The sequence below is a fragment of the Aegilops tauschii genome, chromosome 3, assembly GCF_002575655.3.
Source record: "Aegilops tauschii subsp. strangulata cultivar AL8/78 chromosome 3, Aet v6.0, whole genome shotgun sequence".
NCBI classification, from domain to species: domain Eukaryota; kingdom Viridiplantae; phylum Streptophyta; class Magnoliopsida; order Poales; family Poaceae; genus Aegilops; species Aegilops tauschii.
In genome coordinates this window covers 42,345,035-42,366,353 of record NC_053037.3, presented here as the reverse complement: position 1 = coordinate 42,366,353, position 21,319 = coordinate 42,345,035, and the positions used below count along the sequence as shown (strand labels likewise).

General features: G+C 48.6%; 2 protein-coding genes, 1 long non-coding RNA gene and 1 other non-coding gene across 6 annotated transcripts; all 4 read left to right on the top strand.

Annotated features, from left to right (window-relative positions):
- The first annotated feature begins 2,687 nt into the window (after window positions 1–2,687).
- Window positions 2,688–2,769, top strand: TRNAS-AGA (transfer RNA serine (anticodon AGA)). Its single transcript has one exon. It is a non-coding gene; the product is annotated as a tRNA-Ser (tRNA).
- A 1,667-nt stretch (window positions 2,770–4,436) lies between these two features.
- On the top strand, window positions 4,437–4,947 carry LOC120975324 (uncharacterized). Its single transcript, XR_005771105.3, has 2 exons — window positions 4,437–4,590; window positions 4,753–4,947. It is a non-coding gene; the product is annotated as an uncharacterized lncRNA (long non-coding RNA).
- Window positions 4,948–8,047: 3,100 nt separating this feature from the next.
- On the top strand, window positions 8,048–10,548 carry LOC109739564 (uncharacterized). 3 transcript variants are annotated; one of them, XM_020298646.4, is made up of 11 exons: window positions 8,048–8,234; window positions 8,313–8,521; window positions 8,618–8,706; window positions 8,944–9,000; window positions 9,110–9,218; window positions 9,319–9,420; window positions 9,511–9,575; window positions 9,700–9,806; window positions 9,911–9,975; window positions 10,040–10,090; window positions 10,183–10,548. In XM_020298646.4, exons 1-11 carry the CDS (start codon window positions 8,063–8,065, stop codon window positions 10,192–10,194), a joined length of 1,038 nt encoding a protein of 345 aa, XP_020154235.2. In that variant the 5' UTR covers window positions 8,048–8,062; the 3' UTR covers window positions 10,195–10,548. The 3 variants fall into 3 exon arrangements, with proteins under 3 accessions (XP_020154235.2, XP_020154234.2, XP_040259318.2); XM_020298645.3 differs by having other exon boundaries at window positions 10,040–10,094; XM_040403384.2 differs by having other exon boundaries at window positions 9,110–9,273; window positions 9,386–9,420; window positions 10,040–10,094.
- A 6,042-nt stretch (window positions 10,549–16,590) lies between these two features.
- On the top strand, window positions 16,591–17,401 carry LOC109777820 (dirigent protein 2). Its single transcript, XM_020336379.4, has one exon. The coding sequence runs from the start codon at window positions 16,656–16,658 to the stop codon at window positions 17,157–17,159; it is 504 nt and encodes a 167-aa protein (XP_020191968.1). The 5' UTR covers window positions 16,591–16,655; the 3' UTR covers window positions 17,160–17,401.
- Window positions 17,402–21,319: the final 3,918 nt, after the last annotated feature.

Below are 21,319 nucleotides of genomic sequence, written 5' to 3'. Positions count from 1 at the left end.
CCCTCGGGGTATTTAGAGGCTTTGACTACTCTCTCTAGTAAAAGAAATGAAGCACAATGGGTGCTGCTCTATTTCTTATTGGTGAGGTATTATTCTCCATCTCAGTACTATGGGCATTCTTTCATTCCCGTCTGTCGCCGACAGTCAAACTAGGAGCTCAACGACCACTTGTTACCACAACCTTGTTTTCATCCGGCAGATAAGCTGTTGAGAAGAGACCACTTCGAAACCATGTCTCCTCATCATCGTGCTTCGACTATCCATACAAACTCATATCATTGTCGTTTTACCGACGCGATGTCCAAACACCTTTCTATTTCGTTTCCCGTACTGTTCGGTGTGTCGCGGCATTAATCTTTTCCTCTTTTCGCCTAAACCCATGGTTCGAGCATTATTAACGTTATGGTCTGATACTCGCTGCCTTTATTTGTATAAAAGAAGACACTTATTATATAGGTCAAATAAAATAAGAAGACATTCCTCGGGTCAAATAAATCACCAGGTTTGGTAAGGCAAGTTTACGATCCGCTAACTCTTTCCCATCGGGTGGAGTAACAAGGGTAGTCTCGTGCAAGATTAACCTTAACCAATCATAACCCCTCTCTCTCACACAGACGACCGCTTGAAATAAGTTGTTAGCTATCTCAAAAATTAATCAGTAACTCTGACATGGACACACTTTTTCCCCCAAAACCCCTCAGACTCTTCCAACCGTCAGAACAACTCGTAGTCCCGGTCTCCCAATTCCCAAATTCCCAAATCATTAGAAGCCACCAAAAGAGCGAGAGCGAGCACACGCACAAAACACGCGACAACCACCACCACCGCCGTCCCGTCCCGTCCCCAACCTCCAAAATTTCCAGTTGTACACTCTCCCTCCCCTCCCTCCCTCCTTCGACCTCCCTCACCAGCTCTCTCCCCCTCCGTCCCTCCACCATTCCCCCCGTCCCGTCCCCAACCTCCAAAATTTCCAGTTGTACACTCTCCCTCCCTTCCCTCCCTCCTTCGACCTCCCTCACCAGCTCTCCCCCCCTCCGTCCCTCCACCATTCCCTCCTGCCCCTCGCCAATTTTAAACGCCCACCGGCGACGACAGAGGAGACCCGCCAGCCATCTCCCCCTTCGCCCTCCTGCGTCTGCGGAAGGCGGCGGCTATACCTGGCCGGCCAGGCCGGGCTTCGGCCTGGGCCCGGCCCGGCCCGGCCATCGGGCCTGTTTTTTGGGCCCAAGCCCGGCCCGAACGTGTAAAAGCCCGTCGGGCCTCGGGCTGGGCCTCTTCAGAAAAGCGCAAAAACGACGGGCCCGGGCCCGGCCATCGGGCTAAAAAATCTAGGCCCGAGCCCGGCTCGGGAGCAGCGTCGGGTCGGGCTTTTTCGGGCCGGGCCAGGCTTCCCATGGAAAGGACTAGCGGCGGCGATCCGCGGCTGGGCGCGATGGAGGCGCCGACAGCGGCGCCGCGGGTGCGGTCGATTCGGGAGACTATGGTGGAGAGCGTGGCGGCGTACCACCAGCAGCAGCGGATGCGCCACGGGTTCTGCAAGAGCCTCTCCTACGCCGGGGAGCTCTCCTCCGAGGGCCGCGCCTCCTCGTCCTCCCTCGCCTCGCTCGCTGGGCCCGAGGACGACAACGAGCCCTTCTGGGAGGAGGAGGAGGGCACCGTGGAGCTCGTCCAGCTCGGCGCCAACCGCGCCAAGAACGTCGTCGTCCTCATGAGCGACACCGGCAAGGGGCACCGCGCCTCCGTCGAGACCATCAAGGACGCCTTCCGCATCGAGTTCGCCGACGACTACCGGGTAAATTCCTCTGCGCCGCGAATCATTCCCCTCCCTCTCTGTCCGTCCGTGAATAAATAAATTCTTGGAATCTCCCCCAATCTGTTTGTCAATCCAAGTCTTAGCAGGATACCGAACGATGCCCCATCGAGATTGCAATACACCAAAGGTACGCTCGACGTTTATTTTGTACCTTGGCAAACTGTCAAACAATTTGCGGGCGTCGACGAAGGAGCCCGCCGGCGAAGGGAGTCGCGCCGCCCTCGGACCAGCTAGCTGCCCTGGCGGTGTCCGACGAGCGTGCTGGCGTCTGAAGAAGGAGCTACCGAGGCGGCGAGGCGGCTTCTTAGTCGCGGCTGTGTCGGGGAGTGGGGGTGGGAAGCTTTCGGATCCCCGGCGGCAAGACGGCGATGACTGCGACGTGGGACGTGGCGGCGTTGTAGGCGGAGGTGTACAGTAGCTCGATACAATGGGGTGCACAGATAAAGCACGTACCGCGCGTATGGTTGGTGCGACGGAGCGAGCCCGTGACCGGTGTCTGCCTGTCTGCCCCGTTCTCGCAGAATGATTTAGCCAGGGATGGGCGGCTGCGGACCTGCGGTGAACACGGCAGTCTCTTCCTCCTTCCTTGGGCATGCATGCATGCCCACGGTGTGCATTGACAGGCGTCGGGTTCTCGCTTCATCAAGAAAGTAAAAGGAAAAGACATCAGGTGCAATATTTAAAGTCCGATTCAGATTCAGAAATGAGGAGCCGGTTAGCTTAGGTTTAGCCAGGTAGTACTACCCGACATACTCGATGCTACCTGTAGTACTCATCTTATACAGTATATCATAATCCCATTTGGGTGATGTTACTATCTAGCTTGCGGTATTTTGCTTCTATGGAGGGATTAAAAATAATTTTATCACACGCAGTGGTCGTGCCGGAGTGGTTATCGGGCATGACTAGAAATCATGTGGGCTTTGCCCGCGCAGGTTCGAATCCTGCCGACCACGTCTTTTCCTTTTTTTGTGCTTCAGGTTCGAATCCTGCATACTAGGCCTTTTTTCTGTGTGCGTATTCACTAGACTTATATTTTTTCTTTACCTTTTTTGCTTGTAGCCATAAAGTAAAATAGCATCTACAGTCTGGCGCCTCAAACACTTTTCAGTGTCCGAGTAGAGGATTCCGTCATTCATGGGCGGATTTAGGCCCCAGAAGGGGCGGCGGTCTGGGGCGTGAGGCCCATGTCCTTCATATACTTGTGCAATGTAGCTACAGTAAAATGGTACAATCAACAGAGCTGCCTGCGTCTTGGCCCAGTTCGCCTGGGCCTTGGCTCATTCCTGGGTCCGCCACTGCCGTCATTGACCCGGTACAAAAAAAATTCAGACGGACATCTCAAACGTCCGGCCTGATCCTGCCGACCACACCTTTTTTTGGTGCCCCAGGTTCGAATCCTGCCGACTACACCTTTTTGTGTGTGTACTTCACGTATTTCACTAGATACTCTTGTGTAATCAATCAGATTCCCAAAGGTTATGTTCTTTTACCTCTTTTGCTTGTAGCCATAAAGTAAGAGAGTATCTACAGCCCGGTGCCTCAAACACCTTTCAATGTCCGCACAGACGGCTCCGTCATTGACCGGTTAAAAAAATCAGACGGACATCTCAAATCGACCTTAAACGCCCGGGCTAATCGGCACTCACTACTAGAGAAAACCCGCGCTACTGCTAGGACGCACAACTAACTTTTATCTGTTACTACCTAGGGTAGCAGTAGAGTGGGATGGACGAGCGCTGCTGTTAAACTACCTATAGCGCGGGTCCTGACCTACCGCTACTACTAATTTTGTGTAGCAACAGTGCCTTCCCCTCGCTGCTTCTATGCTCCTAGCCGGCGCTGCTACTACTTAGGGAAGGGGGGAGGCTGTACATCCATACAAACACGGGTCATGTGCTATGGTTTGTGTTCTGGTTGCCAAACAGATTCATGCCATCGCTACTCATGCCAAGCACGATGTTCTTTGGATCATCTGCGAAATATCGATATTCGGCGCTGAATGTTCTCCACTGGCTAGCATCAGTGAGGTGTCTCAGCTTCGGAATGCCCATTTCCAGCATAGAATTCAGCAGCCCTGTCACGACCTTCACGCAGCTACTTTGGCCGGATCGATCCATCGCCTCCCACGTCGAGACAGATCACATATCAAAATAGCCGACGGCGCTTTCTCCTCCCACACACTCCTCCCTCGAGACTAAAACGTTGGTTGTTAGCTAGTATGTGTGGCTCTCCCGTTGGCGACGCTCGTGGCGGCGGGTTACCTGTGTGTGTGTGAGAGAGAGAGAGACTTCTGAGCTTTTGTCGTGGTGAAAATAAGAAAGGAAAGTTTACCTTGGGTGGGTGTTATCTGGCGTAGATAGGGGCACAGCCAGCCTGAAATAACCACAGCAGTAAACATTCTCTATCTGAGGGAGGTACTATCCAGCAACGTTTTTTCTCTCCCCTAGCACGAGTGGCCGCCCCTTCCTAGAGCCTTATTTATTGATATCATGCATATCTTTACACAACATTAATCACACTAAATAATCAGCATTAAACAGTACAGAAGCTTCAGTTCTAAGATAACTCATTCTCCGTCACTATATATATGCGTGTGAATCTTCAGACGACTTCAACTAAGCCAACATAGAAACCATTTTCTCTGTAAAAGAATAGTAGCTTGGAAGACTTCAAGTAGCATCAGACAAACAGAGAGATGGCAACGACGTTTTCTTCCATCCTGTGCAAGATCCTTCTCGTTATTGTAGCCATGCTTGCCCTCCTTTGCTCTGCCTGTAAGTCCCTCTATTTTCTCTGAGATTCCTGCATAACTTGAACCTTTTTCCTAAGAAATCCCTGTGCCATGGACATGGCTAAGTGTTTCCAGTTAAATTGGGGACCTTTCAAGACTATCGAAGTGATGGCGTGAATGCTCACCAAATAAATTTCGCTTGTAGATGCAAGAGACGCATCAGAATATGGGCAGTGTTTTTCCCGGCCTGAATGCAGCAACTACTGCAAGCAGCAAGCATACCTCAGGGGAGGGGAGGTCATGCCGCCCAACTTCATGGACTGTTGCTGTCTCATATGAGCATCACCGTGTAATGTGCCATTTTATGTCTAAATAATAAAATGCTATAATAAAAATGAAATTTATGGATTGCATGCAAATCTGCCGAGAATTTTGCAGGCATTTTGGAATATATTCACATGAACCTCTGATTTAGGGCATGTCCATCGCCGACCCTCAAACCGCTCGCATCCGTCCGGACAGCGTTGTCCAGACCGCGGAAGCCATCCAATATGGGCCTGTATCGGTCTGCGACGTGGTCCGGATGCATTTTCAACCGCAAATTGGAGACAAATGTGCGGGAGATTTGTGGGAGTCCGGACAGCAGACACGTAGAAGTACGACACCCCGTCCCACCCAGTCTCCCCTCCCGGCCCCATTTCCTTCCACTGCGCCCCATCTTCCCCTTGCTTTGCATCTGCACCCTGCACCTCCGCCGTCGCTGATGTACCTCTCCGGCCACCGCAGAGGCATTGTCGGACATCCGCAACCAGCACCGACGTGCCCGCTCGCCTTTACGATGGGCTTGTCCACCCTGGAGCCGTTTGTACCCAGGTACACTCCGCCCCCCTATCGACGACCCCATGGCGGACACCACGCCCGGCAGGTGTTCGGTCAAATGCTATTGAGCTTATTTGAAATGCTTTGTCGTCCTTTAGAGTACGAAGGATGGTGAGCTACTCGAGCATGGAGGATGAGTTGTTGTGCGATGCGTGTTGGTTTAATTAATTACCTATGTAATTAATTAAAACTATAAATAATTAGTCAAACAATTAATTAAGCCTACAATTAATTAATTAAGAAGGCAGTTAATAATGCCAAATCAATTTGAAAGAGCTCGCAAGTGAGGACGGCCAACAGGCTCTCGCTGACGTTGGTGAGTGCTAGTAGGCTCTCCTCAACATGGCCCGCTATCACTTGACTATATGGACAACGGCCACCACACACTCATGATATGTGAGACCAAGCGTTACAAAGATGAATGATGACCATTCTCTGCAGGACGTCTACATGCCGACAGTTGCTAAAATGTTCACGGGCGAGCACAACAAACGCCATAGGACAAGGTTGACGTCACGCCCTCGAGGATGACCAAGCACTAACGGTCGAGGGCTCCGACCGCGCCTTCCAGGACGGTAGCGATGACCGAGGACAATAGGTCAGACGCCCACCACTTTTTCAAATATTGTTTCATCTCGTACCAATGCACGGTATTTAGCTAGTAACAATAAATTCACAGCCCATAAACAAATTGTTTCTTATTGTAAAACTTGATACTGGTCAAACATCTTTGGTCACCCAAAAAATAGTAATAAATTCATATCCAGTAAAATAAAATTGTTTGTAGTTATAAAGCCTGGCACCGGCCTGACATCTTTGGTAACTCAATAAATAGCAATAAATTCATGGCCCGTATAAATAACTCCCTGCGTCCGAGCTTTTTGGGCCGGAGACCACCTCTCTTGGACCAAGATACATAGTAATTTGCTCACATTAATTCTTTCATCTCACTCTCAATGCACTTTCACGTGCCAACTCTCATATGCAGCCAATAGAAAAAGCATTCATGCAACATATTATTCAGCCATGGGACTAGCAACAATGCCTCTTGCTACAACCAATGAGATGGTTGCATGCATGTAGATTTCCAAAGCAAGGCCTCATAAGGCTAGTCATAGTAGAGAGTAACTTAGACTATTAACATGCACATGTTACTAGTCCATGTTACTAACCTTCATAGTGGGTAGTAACATAAGTGTGATAACATATAGAGCTTCATTTATTGTTTAGTAGACTCATTTTGCATCGGGAAGCGCTATGTGATGGTAACATATTATGTTACTCTATTTGCTTCTCTCCTCATTAATTACTTGACACATCATCTTTTTTGCTTATGTGGTATGCATGTTACTACTTATGTTACTCCCACTATGACTAGCCTTATGACCAGCCTAAGGCTAGTCATAGTGGGAGTAACTTAGTAACATAGCGGGTTTCAAGACAAATTTGCTTATGTGGCCGGTATTTAATGAGGAGAGTTGTGTTTAGAGTAACATAATATGTTACTGTAACATAGTGCTTCTCAATATAAGATGAGTCTACAAGCTAATAAATGAAGTCATCTATGACACTACTACTATGTTACTTTGCACTATGAATGTAGTAACTTAGACTAGTGTCATATAGTGTCATATGCATGACACTAATATAAGTTACTCCTCACTATGACCAGCCTAAAAACGGACATTCTTACGGTGCTCTTAGACCTAATAAACCTAGATGGATGGAGAAATAAATAGCAATTAATATCTTACTTTTGGTAACCCAGTAGAGCAGATACATGACGGGCATACATCTATCTTGTCAGCTTTAGCAATGGCAACAATTCTATGCTTCATAACCAAAACATAGATTTTTAGTTGTATATTTATTTTGCATCTTATTATTGCAAACTTATTTTATTATCTAGGCATCAAATTCTTCACAGATTAATTATTTGCAAAAATGAACTTAAAATAAAAATTGTTGAATAATATGAATACGTGCACCAAAATTCACAAATTTCAGTTTTCAAACTATAATTAGGTTAGACGATTAAATTTAGTTGGCATTTTATACTCTCTTCACCCCATCCGCATTGGTTTTCTCAAAAGTGAATGTTCACAAACTTCAACCATGTCCGAAATGCCAAAACTATAATTACTGTAGTTGCTAACCAGCCCCTGTCTTTTTTCTTCCCCCCATCCCACACAGCAACCAGTGCCGCTCCTCTCCACCCCGGCTACCACGCCACCCAGCTCCAATCTGACTTCCCTGCTTAGATCGGCCATGGACGCGGTGGCATGTGCTCTGCGTCCCAAGTCCCAACCCCAAGTCTCAAATGATTAAAAAAAATTCATATTTTTAAGTTTTTTTTTAAATGTAATAACTTATACATATTCACGATGGATCTGTAAAATTTTGTTTAAAAATATTATGATTTGCAAGCTGCAAAAAAAATCCCGTCCCAACAACAAAAAGGGATACATTTTTACGTTTATTTTTGTCTATGCCACGTATGAAAGAATATTGTTATGAAACTTGTCGTCAACGTGTTATATGTGTATTTCTGTATGTACAAAAAATTTCAATTTTTTTTTTGCGCTGTGGAATATGTTTTTCTTAAGCGCTGTGCCTGCAAAAAAAAAAGCGCTCCAATGCCCCCGTCAAAAAAGGGGCATTTCCTTTTCTCTCTCCTTCATCGGCGGAGGCCTGCTACAGTGGAGAGGATAGGAGAGAGCGGCAGCCAGCAGCAACAGAGGGCGGCCATGGCAATGCCCACCTTCCATCTCGCCCCCGACCTGCCGCCAGTCTCCCGCCTCTGCCTCGGTCCGGCCCCACATCCATCCATCCTCTACCTCCTGCCTCCGCCCACGCTTCTGCGGTGACCAGACCTCGTCGTCGCAGGGACCATGACGATGGGGGAGCAAAGCGGGCCGCCGGAATCGCTCCGCCTCCTCGACGCCGCCTTCGACGCCGGCGTCAACTTCTTCGACTCCGCCGAGATGTACCCGGTGCCGCAGCGCGCGGAAACGCACGGGCGCAGCGAGGAGCTCGTCGGCCGGTGGCTGCGTGCCCGGCGGGTCCCCCGCGACAGCGTGGTGCTCGCCACCAAGGTCAGCTTGTCGTCTTCGGCGGCCAATGCCCTTTGTAAAATCTAGTACCAACACTGCAATTTATTCTGTGTGTTCGATCCTGCGTTGCTCGGGCAGGTCGCCGGGCCGTCTGGTCAGATGACGTGGATCCGTGGCGGGCCGGTGGCGCTCGACTCCAGGAACATCACGGAGGCAATCGATTCCAGGTTGGTCAATTATTATTTTTTCTTCTATTCAGAACTTTTGATACTTGATCCTTTGTTCTAAGTTCAGAAGCTAGTTTCCTCTAAAATGTCCAGAAGCTAGTCATTTTTTGTTCAGAATGAAATGGTTTACCAACTCAGTACATCTTCCTTCAGGAATCGTTTGCTTAGTTGGACTGATGGTATTTCTGCTCATATTATCTGAAGAATGTTTGATATGCTCTCCTTTTGTGGTTGCAGTTTGCGCAGATTGGGTGTGGATTACATCGACCTCTACCAGATACATTGGCCTGACCGGTCTGTCCAACAACTTCATTCCATGCCAGTAGCTGCAATGCCATGTTTTTTTGCTAGTATTATGTGCACCCTCGAGTGAGTCCTAATACGAGGCATGCTTACCCTGTAGTTATGTTCCTATGTTTGGAGAGACGGACTACGATCCGAGCCGTCAGTACGCGTCTATACCGATGGAAGAACAGCTAGAGGCACTTGGAAAAGGCGTAGAGTCTGGCAAGGTATGCTGCAGCGTGCTGTGTCGTCGGTGTTCCATCTTGCCTATTTGTCCAAGATGTTAGTTCTCCCATTTCGGCAGATGCATTAAATTCCTGGTATTAGATCAGGTACATTGGCCTTAGCAATGAAACACCGTATGGGTTGATGAAGTTCCTTCAACTGTCTGTAGATTTTCAGCTGCGCTCCAAGATACTAACCGTCCAAGTAAGCAGTAGAGTGATTCTAATCATTTTGATGTGTATTGTTTCAGTGACGGAATAACGCTTAATACTTATTTTCATATGCATTTTGCAGAACTCGTATAACCTGCTGTGTCGCAATTTTGATGCTGGATTGGCGGAATGCTGCCATCACGAGAGGTATCCATAGTATAGTCCTCAACCTTCAGTTAGCTACTTTTGTGGGTAACAAATGCTGCCCATCTCAGTTTGGAGCTACTTTGTAGAAGCTGACTCTTAACTTGCCTTGGTGAATCATTTGCAGAATCAGTTTGCTGGCCTACAGCCCAATGGCAATGGGTATACTTTCAGGGAAGTATCACTCATCTGATGACAGCGGACCTCCAGATGCAAGGATGAATCTTTTCAAAGGTATCAAGTCTTACCTTTTAAATAGCTAGTTTCATAGCCAGATTCCTGGCCCCTTTAATTTCAGTCTTGTGCTCCGCATCATCAGTGCTCCTCCTGCTTTGTAGGGAGATACTCCGAGGGTGAATCCAGATACAATCTGCAGAATCCCAAACTGGAATCGGCAGTGAAGGTGTGGTAGTAGCAAACCTCTGTCTTCTCCGTGCTTACACATTAATTCTTGTAAACTATTTCAGGAATATAGAAGAATTGGCGTCAAGTATGGCATTTCACCATCAATCCTAGCAGTAGGTGTGTTACCACATAATTTATGTTCTTTGCAAAGTTGCATTTTTAGCCATTAATCACTGACCATTTCCTCTCATCTTTATGCTTTCAGCATTTGTACTGAGACACCCCCTCGTTGGGTCAGCTGTTTTCGGTGCTACTAAATTATGGCAGCTCGAGGAAGTTCTTCAGGCCACACGGGTCCATCTCTGTGAAGAAATTTTGGCGGAGATCGATGATGTACATGCAAGATATCCCAGTCCTTGTCCATAATGTTCCAACAGATGATCTTTTCCTTTGTAAGTAGTACATTGCAATATCCAGATATGATAAATAGACAGTGGCAATTTGTGCATGCCATCCATGCGAATCTTCTCTGCACCGTTCCAATTGTATCAATGTCTCCGAAGGGACAATACAGAGCAGCAGTTTTGCAACGGCTGAGTTAGCCATCTACCTGTCTTATTAATTCACCTCAGCCTTGTCGGTTTTATGAAACATATGAATTGACTGTTCTGAAGGAAAGTGTCAGTTTATTCACTGTTAACAACATGAATGTTTTTTTTATTTCTTTGCGGGGAACAACATGAATGTAGTTAAAGAACAGGAAAAAAGATGACTTCGACTTCTCATGTGAAAAGTATCATGGCGTGTCAACCTGTGCAAAGTATTTCAAAAATCATTCATTTGGGCAATTTGTATTTGTGTTCCAAGTTTCTCCAGTTAGTTCATCTCAACAAAAATGCATTCCCTCCATTTGGAAATAACTGACATGTGAAAGCTGAATAAAACTGTTGCTTATTGATGATTTGGTGCGGCATACAAGAGTATATAAGAGGGTACAAACCGACTTGGGGTAGGGGTACAAAACTGACTTGGACTAGAAGTCGTATACCATAATGACTACTCTAACATCCCCCCGCAGTATCAACGGCAGGCTCGACGACGTTGAGACTGAAACAGATATCTTGAAACGGCTTAGTAGGCAGTGCCTTGATGAAAATGTCAGCAAACTGAGCCGTAGAGGGAACATGAAGCACCCGAACCTGACCAAGAGCAACCTTTTCACGAACAAAATGAATATCAATCTCAATATGCTTTGTGCGTCGGTGTTGAACTGGATTGCTGGTCATGTAGACTGCTGATATGTTGTCACAGTAGACAATAGTGGCCTGCTCAATAGGCATGTGTAGCTCGGAGAGTAACTGCCGAATCCAGATTGTATCTGCAACGGCATGTGCCACAGCGCGATACTCAGCCTCGGCTGACGAACGTGAGACTGTAACCTGTCTTTTCGAAGACCAAGAAATCAAATTGTTACCAAGAAAAACACAAAAACCGGAAGTGGACCTTCGAGTGTCAGGACAACCAGCCCAGTCTGCATCAGAGTATGCGGTAAGCGAGTGTGGAGAAGAATTATTGAGGTGGAGACCATGATTGAGAGTTCCTTTTAAATACCGAAGAATGCGTTTAACATGATTATAGTGAGGAACCCGGAGATCATTCATATAGAGACATGCTTGTTGAACAGCAAAAGAGATTTCAGGACGAGTAATGGTGAGATATTGGAGAGCACCTGTTAGGCTACGATAGAGAGTAGGATCGGAAAAGGGTTCACCGGTAGCCGAAAGTTTAAAACTAGTATCGACAGGAGTGCGAGATGATTGACAGTCAAGCATACCAGCACGATTAAGAAGATCAAGAATATACTGGCGTTGGGAAAGAAAAAGGCTGGAGGAATCTCGAACAACAGCAATGCCTAAGAAATGATGAAGGAGTCCTAGGTCAGTCATAGAAAATTCAGATCTAAGAAGAGAGACAATATGATCTAAGAACTTTTGAGAGGAGGCGGTAAGAATGATGTCATCTACATAGAGAAGTAAATAGGCAGTGTCAGAAGTTTGATGATACACAAAAAAAGATGTGTCGGAGAGAGATGGAGTGAAGCCTATTGTTTGAATGAAGGAGGAGAAGCGTTGAAACCAAGCTCGTGGGGCCTGTTTAAGACCGTAGAGAGATTTCTGAAGAAGACATACATGAGTTGTAAAGGATGGATTTTCAAAACCCAGAGGTTGCTGGCAGTAGTCAGTTTCTTGAAGGGAACCATGGAGGAAAGCATTTTTAACATCAAGTTGGTGAATGGGCCATGAAGAGGAGACAACAACACTAAGAACGGTGCGAATGGTGCTAGGTTTAACAACAGGAGAGAAGGTTTCTTCGTAATCAATTCCTTGTTGCTGAGAAAAGCCACGACAAACCCACCTGGCTTTATATCGTGAGAGGCTCCCATCGGAGTGGAACTTTTGGCGAAAAATCCATTTGCCAGAAACAATATTTGTATTGAGGACGAGGAACAAGTTGCCAGGTGTTGTTTTGAAGTAAAGCATTATATTCTTCTTGCATGGCAGCGGCCCAATTGGGATCAAGTAGAGCAGTTTTGTAATTCTTTGGAAGAGAAGTGAGAGGAGGTATGAAGGTTTAGGCGGTCTTGGGGTTGATGAAATCCTGATTTGGCCCTAGTACGCATGCGATGATCATTAATCGGGGCTGCTGTAGGAATAGCACGAGGGGGTAAGGTGGGTACTGGTGAGTCCGGTGCAGCGGAAGAGTCGGACGAAGGAGCAGGGCTGGGTGGTGGAGTGGGAGCAGGGCTGGGTGGTGGAGTGGGAGTAGGGGCCGGGGGTGTTGGGGAGGGAGCAGGGGTCGGGGGTGTTGGGGACGTCTCGGGTGGGGTGAGTGTATGGTTGGGATTGGCTATGGTGGGTGTTAATGGTGGTGGTGATAAGTTGTGTTCGGCAGGTAGGGGAGTATATAGTTGGAAAGGACGGGGAGAGGGGGTGTTTGCGGAGCTAGGAGTGTTGGATGGTGTGATAGTGCGTTGTGAGAAAGGAAAAATGTGCTCAGCAAACGTGACATGACGAGAGACATGAACGTGTCCGGTGTGAAGGTCGAGACAGCGATAGCCTTTGTGCTCGTCAGAGAAGCCGAGAAAAGCACATGGGATAGAGCGTGGTGACAATTTATTTGCAGAAGTGGCGTAGGCATTGGGAAAACAGAGATAGCCGAAAACACGAACCGCGGAGTAGTCGGGGTGGGAAAGAAAGAGGGAATAATAGGGAGTAGTGTTGGGTTTAGTTTTAGAAGGTCGAATATTTAGAAGGAAGGTGGCCATGTGTAGGGCTTCAGCCCAAAACTTGGGAGGCATAGATGATTGAATGAGGAGAGTGCGAACTATATCATTGAGGGTGCGAAGAGAGCGTTCTGCTTTACCATTTTGAGGGGAGGTGTAGGGACATGAGAACCTAAGCAGGATGCCATGTTGTAAGAAAAAAGTACGATTTTTAATGTTATCAAACTCGCGACCATTGTCACATTGGATAAAGCGAATTGGGAGGAAGAAGTGAACAGACACATAGCGTTGAAAATTAAGGAAAAGAGAATGGACCTCGGATTTGTTGCGTAGAGGAAAAGTCCAGACAAAGTGGGTGAAATCATCTAGGATAACAAGGTAGTATTTAAAACCCGAAACACTTGCAATGGGAGAGGTCCATAAATCATAATGTATTAATTCAAAGGGATAAGTGCTACAAGAACAAGAGGAACTAAAGGGAAGACGCACATGTTTGCCTAATTGACAAGACTCGCAAAACATAGAATTATGAGAGTCCCTATTACATGGTATGGTAAATTCACTAAGCATAGAAGCTAAGACGGCGGGGTTGGGATGGCCCAAGCGACGATGCCAGAGATCGATGGAGGCCAGCATGGATGTTGGAGGGGTGGCGGCAGGAACTCCATTAAGAGAATAAAGATCACCGGAGCTATTGAAGCGAGCGATCTCGGCCTTGGTCAGGTAATCCTTCACAGATAAACCAAAAGGGTCAAATTCAGCCGAAACTAGATTGTCGCAAGTAAATTGGCGGACAGAGATAAGATTTTTAATAAGGGCGGGTGCAACTAGAACATCGCGAAGTAAAAGAGGTTTGGTGGAAGAGGGAAGTTGAGTGACCAACACAATATATAGGAATAGATGATCCATCTCCAAGGATAATGGAAGGGAAAAGAGATTTAGTGCAAGAAGATAACCAATTACTAGATGCAGACATATGACTAGAGGCCCCTGAATCAAAGATCCAATCCGTACCTGAGTTTCCTTGTGCAGCAAAGTTATTCATGGTCTGGAGAAAGGCAGCTTGATCCCAGCTCGGCGTCGCAGGTGAGGGTGGCGTCGGAAGCAGTGCCGGCGGATACGATGGTGAAGGCAGTAGGGCCGGCTGGGGAGTGTAGTAGGCATTGGCCGGCTGTGGTGGGGGTGGCGTCGGGAGCAGGGCCGGCTGAGGTGTGTAGTAGGCGCCGCCGTCGGTGCTGTAATGACCATAAGGAGCATACATCGGGGCGGCGTGATAGGCATTGGCCGGCTGTCGGGGGTTGAGAACCCCGGGAGCACCAGTAGGCGGCCGAAGGCCGGGTTGCCAGGCACCTGAGTATGCCGGCGGAGCACCGAGGGTGGACGGAGCGGACCAGGGCATGGGCCATGCTTGAACAAGCCCCGTCCAAGGATCATGAGGAGGCCGCCATGCAACCGCAGATGGAGCACTGGTGGGTGGTGCAGGACTCGGTGCTGGTGATGTCGTAGGCGGAACCGAACTAGTCGACGACGGCCTGTAGATAGGGTTTTTGCCGCGGTAGTTCGGACTAGGACGCCAGCCTAGGGGCGGTTGAACAGATGACGATGCGGACGGCCCGGCGGCAGGAGCCGGCCTGGAAGGCGGCGCTGGTGTAGACGACAGAGGAGGACGAGCCGCAGCATGAAAGACCTTGGGGCGAGAGTCCTTGCGAGCTTGTGTTTCCGCCGCGAGTTGTAGCAAGGAACGAACTTCAGCGAAGGTAGGAGGGGGCCGTATCATCGGTATGAACGAGGCTTGCTTGTCAAAGTCTTCGCTGAGGCCGACGACGACGATATTGATTAGCTGTGAGTCGCTAACTGTATCGCCGAGTTCGCGGAGCTCATCACCAATGGTCTTAACGCGCTAGCAGAACAGGTTCACCGGGGCGTCTCCTTGCACCATATTGCGAAGCTCGGTGTGGAGAGCGTTTTTCCGAGCGTCGGTGTTGCTTTGGAAGAGCTGACGGAGGGAGTGCCAGATGTTGGCAGCGGTGGCGCCATCGTGATCGAGCATGTTGAAGATCTCGGTGGTGATGCGGGTGTAGAACCACTGGACGATCGCGAGATCGTCTTTCAACCATTGCGGATCGTCGGGGCGGGGAAGACAGTTGGCGGCGACATGCGAGCGCAGGTTGCAGCGGCCGAGGTGGAGATCGAAGAGATGTCTCCAATGATAGTAGTTGTGGGCAGCGAGATTAAGAACTATGGGGATGTAGGGGCTGACGTCGGAGATTGTGTCAGCAAGAGATATTGGTGCGGCGAGGATGGGTGCAGGGTAGTTTTGTGGAGCTATAGTGAGGGCCGAGAGATAAGCGGCCGCGGCGTTGGCAGCCTTGGCGATGAGTGCGGCCTGGCGCTCGAAGTAGCCGGGCGGCGGCGGCGGTGGCGTTGGCGGAGCCATACCCTAAACCCTGGGACCGGTATCTGATACCATAAAAGCTGAATAAAACTGTTGCTTATTGATGATTTGATGCGGCATACAAGAGTATATAAGAGGGTACAAACCGACTTGGGGTAGGGGTACAAAACTGACTTGGACTAGAAGTCGTATACCATAATGACTACTCTAACAACATGGTCTCAGTTCAAATAACTGACGTGGTTTTCAAAACTGAACTAAAACTACGTCAGTTATTTCCGAACGGAGGGAGTATGTTGTAGAAGGATGTTGAATTTCGCCCAAGAATCACATACAAAACATGACTATCTCGAAAATCTCTTGGACAAGTGCACGGGGGTGTCATCTGTTTTCTCTTTATTTCTTCCCAGTCATTACGATGTGATGGTACATCTTAACAGCATTGTGCCTGCTTATACCATCCTATATCAAAAATTCGTAGTAAAAGGAAAAACTCTCATTTGGCTAAGCATTTCTGCCTTTTATGAGATTTTTTTTACTGCTTCTCGAGTTAAAGTTGCCGTGACCATTTGCATTACCATGGCATGGTAGATTCTTGTTGCCATTTTCACTGTTGGAATCGCCACTTCACCTCTGCAAACAAGATAACATGGAACTCTGAAATCTGAATCCAGACCTCCCAATCTATGGCAACAATCCCCACTTCACAGCTATGTAACCGTATTACAAATCAATGATGATTGATACATTCATCTGCATTTTCTGCTGTTGATAGATCTCGATCTGCAGCTCGGGACCATGCATGCGCGCTCCATCGATAGTGGAGGATGGCAACATAAACGCGGTCCGATCCAGAAGACGACGCATCAACTGCTGCCCTCAATACATAACAAACCACACATGATCATTGAGAAATTATTGTCACACCGACCATACACCTCAGCAACATTATCAGCAAGATGCAGATTTCTTCTGCGTGTATATATAGAGTACACAAGGATGCAGAAATCAGACATTACACAGGCACACACTTGAGTCTTGACTCTTGAGCTCTCTTGCCATGGCTTCCGGCGGCCGGCTCTGCTCCATGCTGCTCGCGCTGCTGGCCGTCCTGGCCGCGTGGCCGGCGGCGGTGGCGGGGGCGTCGGCGCACCTGCACTTCTACATGCACGACGTGCTGACCGGCCCGGCGCCGACGGCGGTGCAGGTGCTGGACGGCCCGCGCGGCCACTTCGGCGACACCATCGTCATCGACGACGCGCTCACGGCCACCTCCTCCGCGGCGTCGGCGGGCGTGGGGCGCGCGCAGGGGCGCTACGTCTGGGCGTCCAAGGGGAACCCGGAGCTGCTGGTCACCATGGAGGTGCTCCTCACGTCCGGCCCCTACGCGGGCTCCTCCGTCACGGTGGTCGGCCGGGACGACATCGGCGCCGCCGTGCGGGAGCTGTCCGTGGTCGGCGGCACGGGCCAGTTCAGGATGGCCACGGGCTACGTGCTCTGGAAGACCGTCCGGCTCGACCACCCCAACGCCGTCCTCGAGCTCGACGTCTTCGTCAACCCGTGACCGTCTCCCATGGACCAAGCGCGTCGTTATTCGTCTCGTCTCCCCTATTTGCCCAATCTATATGTGCATGTTGATCTGTTCCACTTCTCCTCTATATATTTGCCCCGTCTTCTATATGTCTCCTCTGCTAGAGCCTACAATAATGTTGAATATGTGCAAATGTTGTTCCTGAAATAATAATATGTTGCCTGGCTTTGGTAATGACGATAATCTAAATATGATTGGTTTCGATCTGTTCAGAACTGCTGTCCCGTCCCATCATATAAGATCTTATTACATACAATTTATGGGAAGGATGGAGTAATTTAGTTTCAGTTATTATATGTTGCTGCTGTTAGAGCAACTCTAGCAGACCCCGCATCCCGTCCCGACCCGTAAAATAACCGCCAAAATGCGGGCCGGGGCGGAAAAACCCGCCCGATCAGACCCCGCATCCCGCCCCGGCCCGCAAAATTTTTTAGGGGGCGCGGCAAAATCCCGAGCCCAACCCGGAAAAACGCGGGTTTCCCCCTCGCGGCTGCGGTGCCCTGCATATAAGCGGAAGCGGTTGGTGGGGGGACATTTCATCCCGCGCTTTCTCCCACCAACCACCTCTCCTCTCCCCTCTCGCGCCGCCCCCGGCCGCCGCCCAAGATTCCGGCGACCGCAGCCGGCAGGAGCACGCCGGAAGGCCGCCACGCGCACGAGGCCTCCCCCTCCCCCCTGCGTCGGCGGGCCGCCGGATTTGCAGATCTGCGGTAGTTCATAGCGGGCCGCCGGATTTGGCTTTTTCGGCCGCCGGTTGCTGCCCCAAGCTATGGAGTGGTCAGGGAGCCTCTCCCGCAGCCCAGGCAAGGGCGCATCGCCGCATGTAGGTGCGAGTTCGTCCGCCCGCCGTCGCCGAAGGTTTGCGGGCATGGACTCGTCCGGCCGTCCACCGGGCTCGGCGCTCGCGCAGCGTCTTTATGGCTTGCCGATGCCGCTCATAGAGTGTGACGACTGCACGCGGAAAGTGCTGCGGCTCACTTCGAGCACGCCGAAGCACCCCGGATGGGTGTTCTTCAAATGCGAAAACGACGGGGTACGTGCACGGTTCATTCTTTAGCTAAACTGCGGTGGCTGACTTCGAGCTTGCTCATTCTTTTGTGTAGGACGAAGGATGCTCATTATGGTTTTGGGAAGGGCAATACATTGATTTGTTGATAGAAATAAATTTAAAAGATGTTAGTGCACTCCTTGGTACAATCGAAGGCAATGATGCGGCTCCATGTGCAACTAGAGGGGAAGCAACATCTACTTCTTCCGAACCAAAGATAAAGAAAGAAGAATGCAAAATCAAGAATCCACAGATCAACAATGAATGCATGAAGAAGATATTAGTCCAACTAGTGGGAGCAATTATGGAAATTGGAAATCTTCTAATTCTTTGAGCTTGCTATTCTAGCAAAGATTTGGTGATGCTTTTGTATCCAATGTTGTCATAAAACAAAGCAATGCAATATGCTAGATCAAATTGAGTTGCAAATTTAAGTTTTGTGAGCCGGGAGTAAATGCGCCAGATCAGACGCCGCAACCCCAACCCGTAAAAAAACATATTCTGGGAATATCCTTTTTTATGGGTCCATTATGCGGGGTCTGCAACTGCGGCCGTCCGCACCGACCTGTAAAGACGTTTTCCGCGAACTGCAAAACCGTTTTGCGGGTCGGGAGGATGCGGGGTCTGCTAGAGTTGCTCTTAGCGTTTGTGCAGCATCCTGGAACTCCTTTTTTTTTCACCTGGATGCTTTTGGCACTGCTGGCTGTTCCGTTATTTCGCGATAGTGGAACCTCGACACAGGGGAAGGAGTTGCTCCAAACAGCACCCTCTTACTTCTCACTCCAACTAAATTTAGCAAGAGACCTTTTTTGCAGAACCTGTGAGAATTTCTTAAAATTTCCATTAACAAATGCAAACTCAAGGTAATACATATAACAAACAGAATCGAGCAGAGAGAGCATGAAAAATGCTCCAATGAGGCCATATGTGACAAGTTTGCACCTACTCCCTTCGTCCGGGTTAATTGGCCCCCCTTGTATTTTGGGATCAATTTTGACCATCTATTTGATTAACAAAATAGAAAGTACTCCCTCCGTCTGAAAATATTTGTCATCAAAATGCATAAAAAGAGATGTATCTAGAACTAAAATACATCTAGATATACCCCATTTGATCCATTTTGATGACAAGTATTTTCGGACGGAGTGAGTATATGCTAAAAAAATATTGTTAGATTTTTATTTGAAAGAGATTTTTCCATGGTATTTTGTGACATTTAGTTTACATTTTATTAGTTACATTTATGATCAAACTTTGCCTAAAAATAAAAGGGACCTAATAAACCCGGACGGAGGGAGAATGTAGGTAATTGTGCATAGGATTTGCATTTTACCCTGTGGACTAGTGATTGAAGTTCTTTGAATCTGCGCCTACGACTATAAAGGTTAGGCTGAACTCCTTGGAAGATAAAATCATTACAGGAATTACAAATGAGCCAGAATACTAGTATAACGAGATCATTGATGGTGCGCCACACCTTTCTATTTAGAATTTCTTAAATATGTAATTTTCTTCAATAAAATTCGCATCTATTGACCAATTTGTTAGCAATAGAAGAGAGGTGAACTTTAGTTGGCTTGCAAAGAAGTATTGGGGTAGTATGGCGCGATATGGTTTTTGTTCAGTCTAATGGGCTTCAATCAGAGCGAGAGCGACGTGTGATGGGGTAGATAGTTAAACCAAGAAAAGTAAAGTGTGCTTCATACTCCCTCCGTCCCAAAATAGTTAAACCAAGATAATCCTGAAGTAGGAAAACACTAACGATCTTTTCTGTGATGGCACTTGACAATTGACACCCAAGGGAGGAATACAGAAAAATGCATACCTTCACCGCGACAGAACATAGATGCAAACTCAAGTCTAGTTAGGTTGACCGTTCAACTATACAAACACCAACACCAGCATACCTGAAATGAACAAGAAGACCAGCTTTAACTAATCCGAAACTGAACTTTTATAGCCTGCAAATTCTGGCAAAAATAAAGGGTTTCTAACAATCAGAAAAGCTACATTTTTTATGAGCAATATTATCACATATTTGTTCAGATATTAGGATATATGTTCATCTTATGCAAACGCTTTGTTTGCTCACATCATTTTTAAATAGCAAAGCATGTAATGTTGGCACAATAGGAATACTATTTACTTTCTTTTTAGTACATAGGTAATCGTGTGTCAAGTAGTAAGGCATGCAATAGGATAGGAACGCCAAAAATAAAGAAAGCTAAAAAGGTGATGGTCAAATTTGCAGTACATTTAAGTAATCCTTTGCATGGGGCCAACCAAAATGTGACCTTAAAGCATATTAGTCTCGAAATAGAGAAAATAAAGATCAGATGCTAGCACACAAGTATCTATATGTATGAACAACAATGGAAATCACATTGTAGTATAAGAGCATCTCTAGCCGCGCCCCCAACAGGCCCCCCAAGGCCACTTTTTCGGCGCCGGTGCCAAAAAAACGCCCCAGTCGCGCCCTCAGGACGACGAAAAGCGCCGGTTCGGCCCTTTTTTCCGCCTGGTGGCCGCAGGCCGAACCCGGCGCACTAGGGGCGATCGGGGGCTCCGGCGCAAGGGAAAAGCGTGGCTGGCCCACACCGTGAGGTGAAAAGTCAAGATTTTCTTCCCCGACTCGCCTTCCACCCCCCGCGCCCTCGGCCGCCACTAGCTATATCCCGGCGCCGCCGCCGCCCTTCACCGCTAGATAGCCATTCCCCGCCGGAAAAATAGCAGAGGTTCGCCGCGGCAGCCCCTCCAACAGCAGCTGGGCGTTTCCGGCCGCCGTTTCCGACCGCGGAGGGGCAGTTTAACGGCGAGTGCACGCCCACCGGGCGCAAGGTGTTCGGCGATTTGCCTGCCTCGGCAATGGACTCGGATGACGAGGAAGCGCTCGCCGCGCTGCTGGAGGAGGAAGCCGAGGCCGACGTCCAGGAAGAAGAGCATCTGATGGTGCTCGTCGCCCTCGCCCAGCTGCTGGCGAGCAATGAAAAGCCGCGGCGAGGTGGCTCGGCGCCGGAGCGGGTGAAAGCAAAAAACCGGCATCGTCTCGAAGGCTACTGCATGCTGTACTCCGACTACTTCGCCG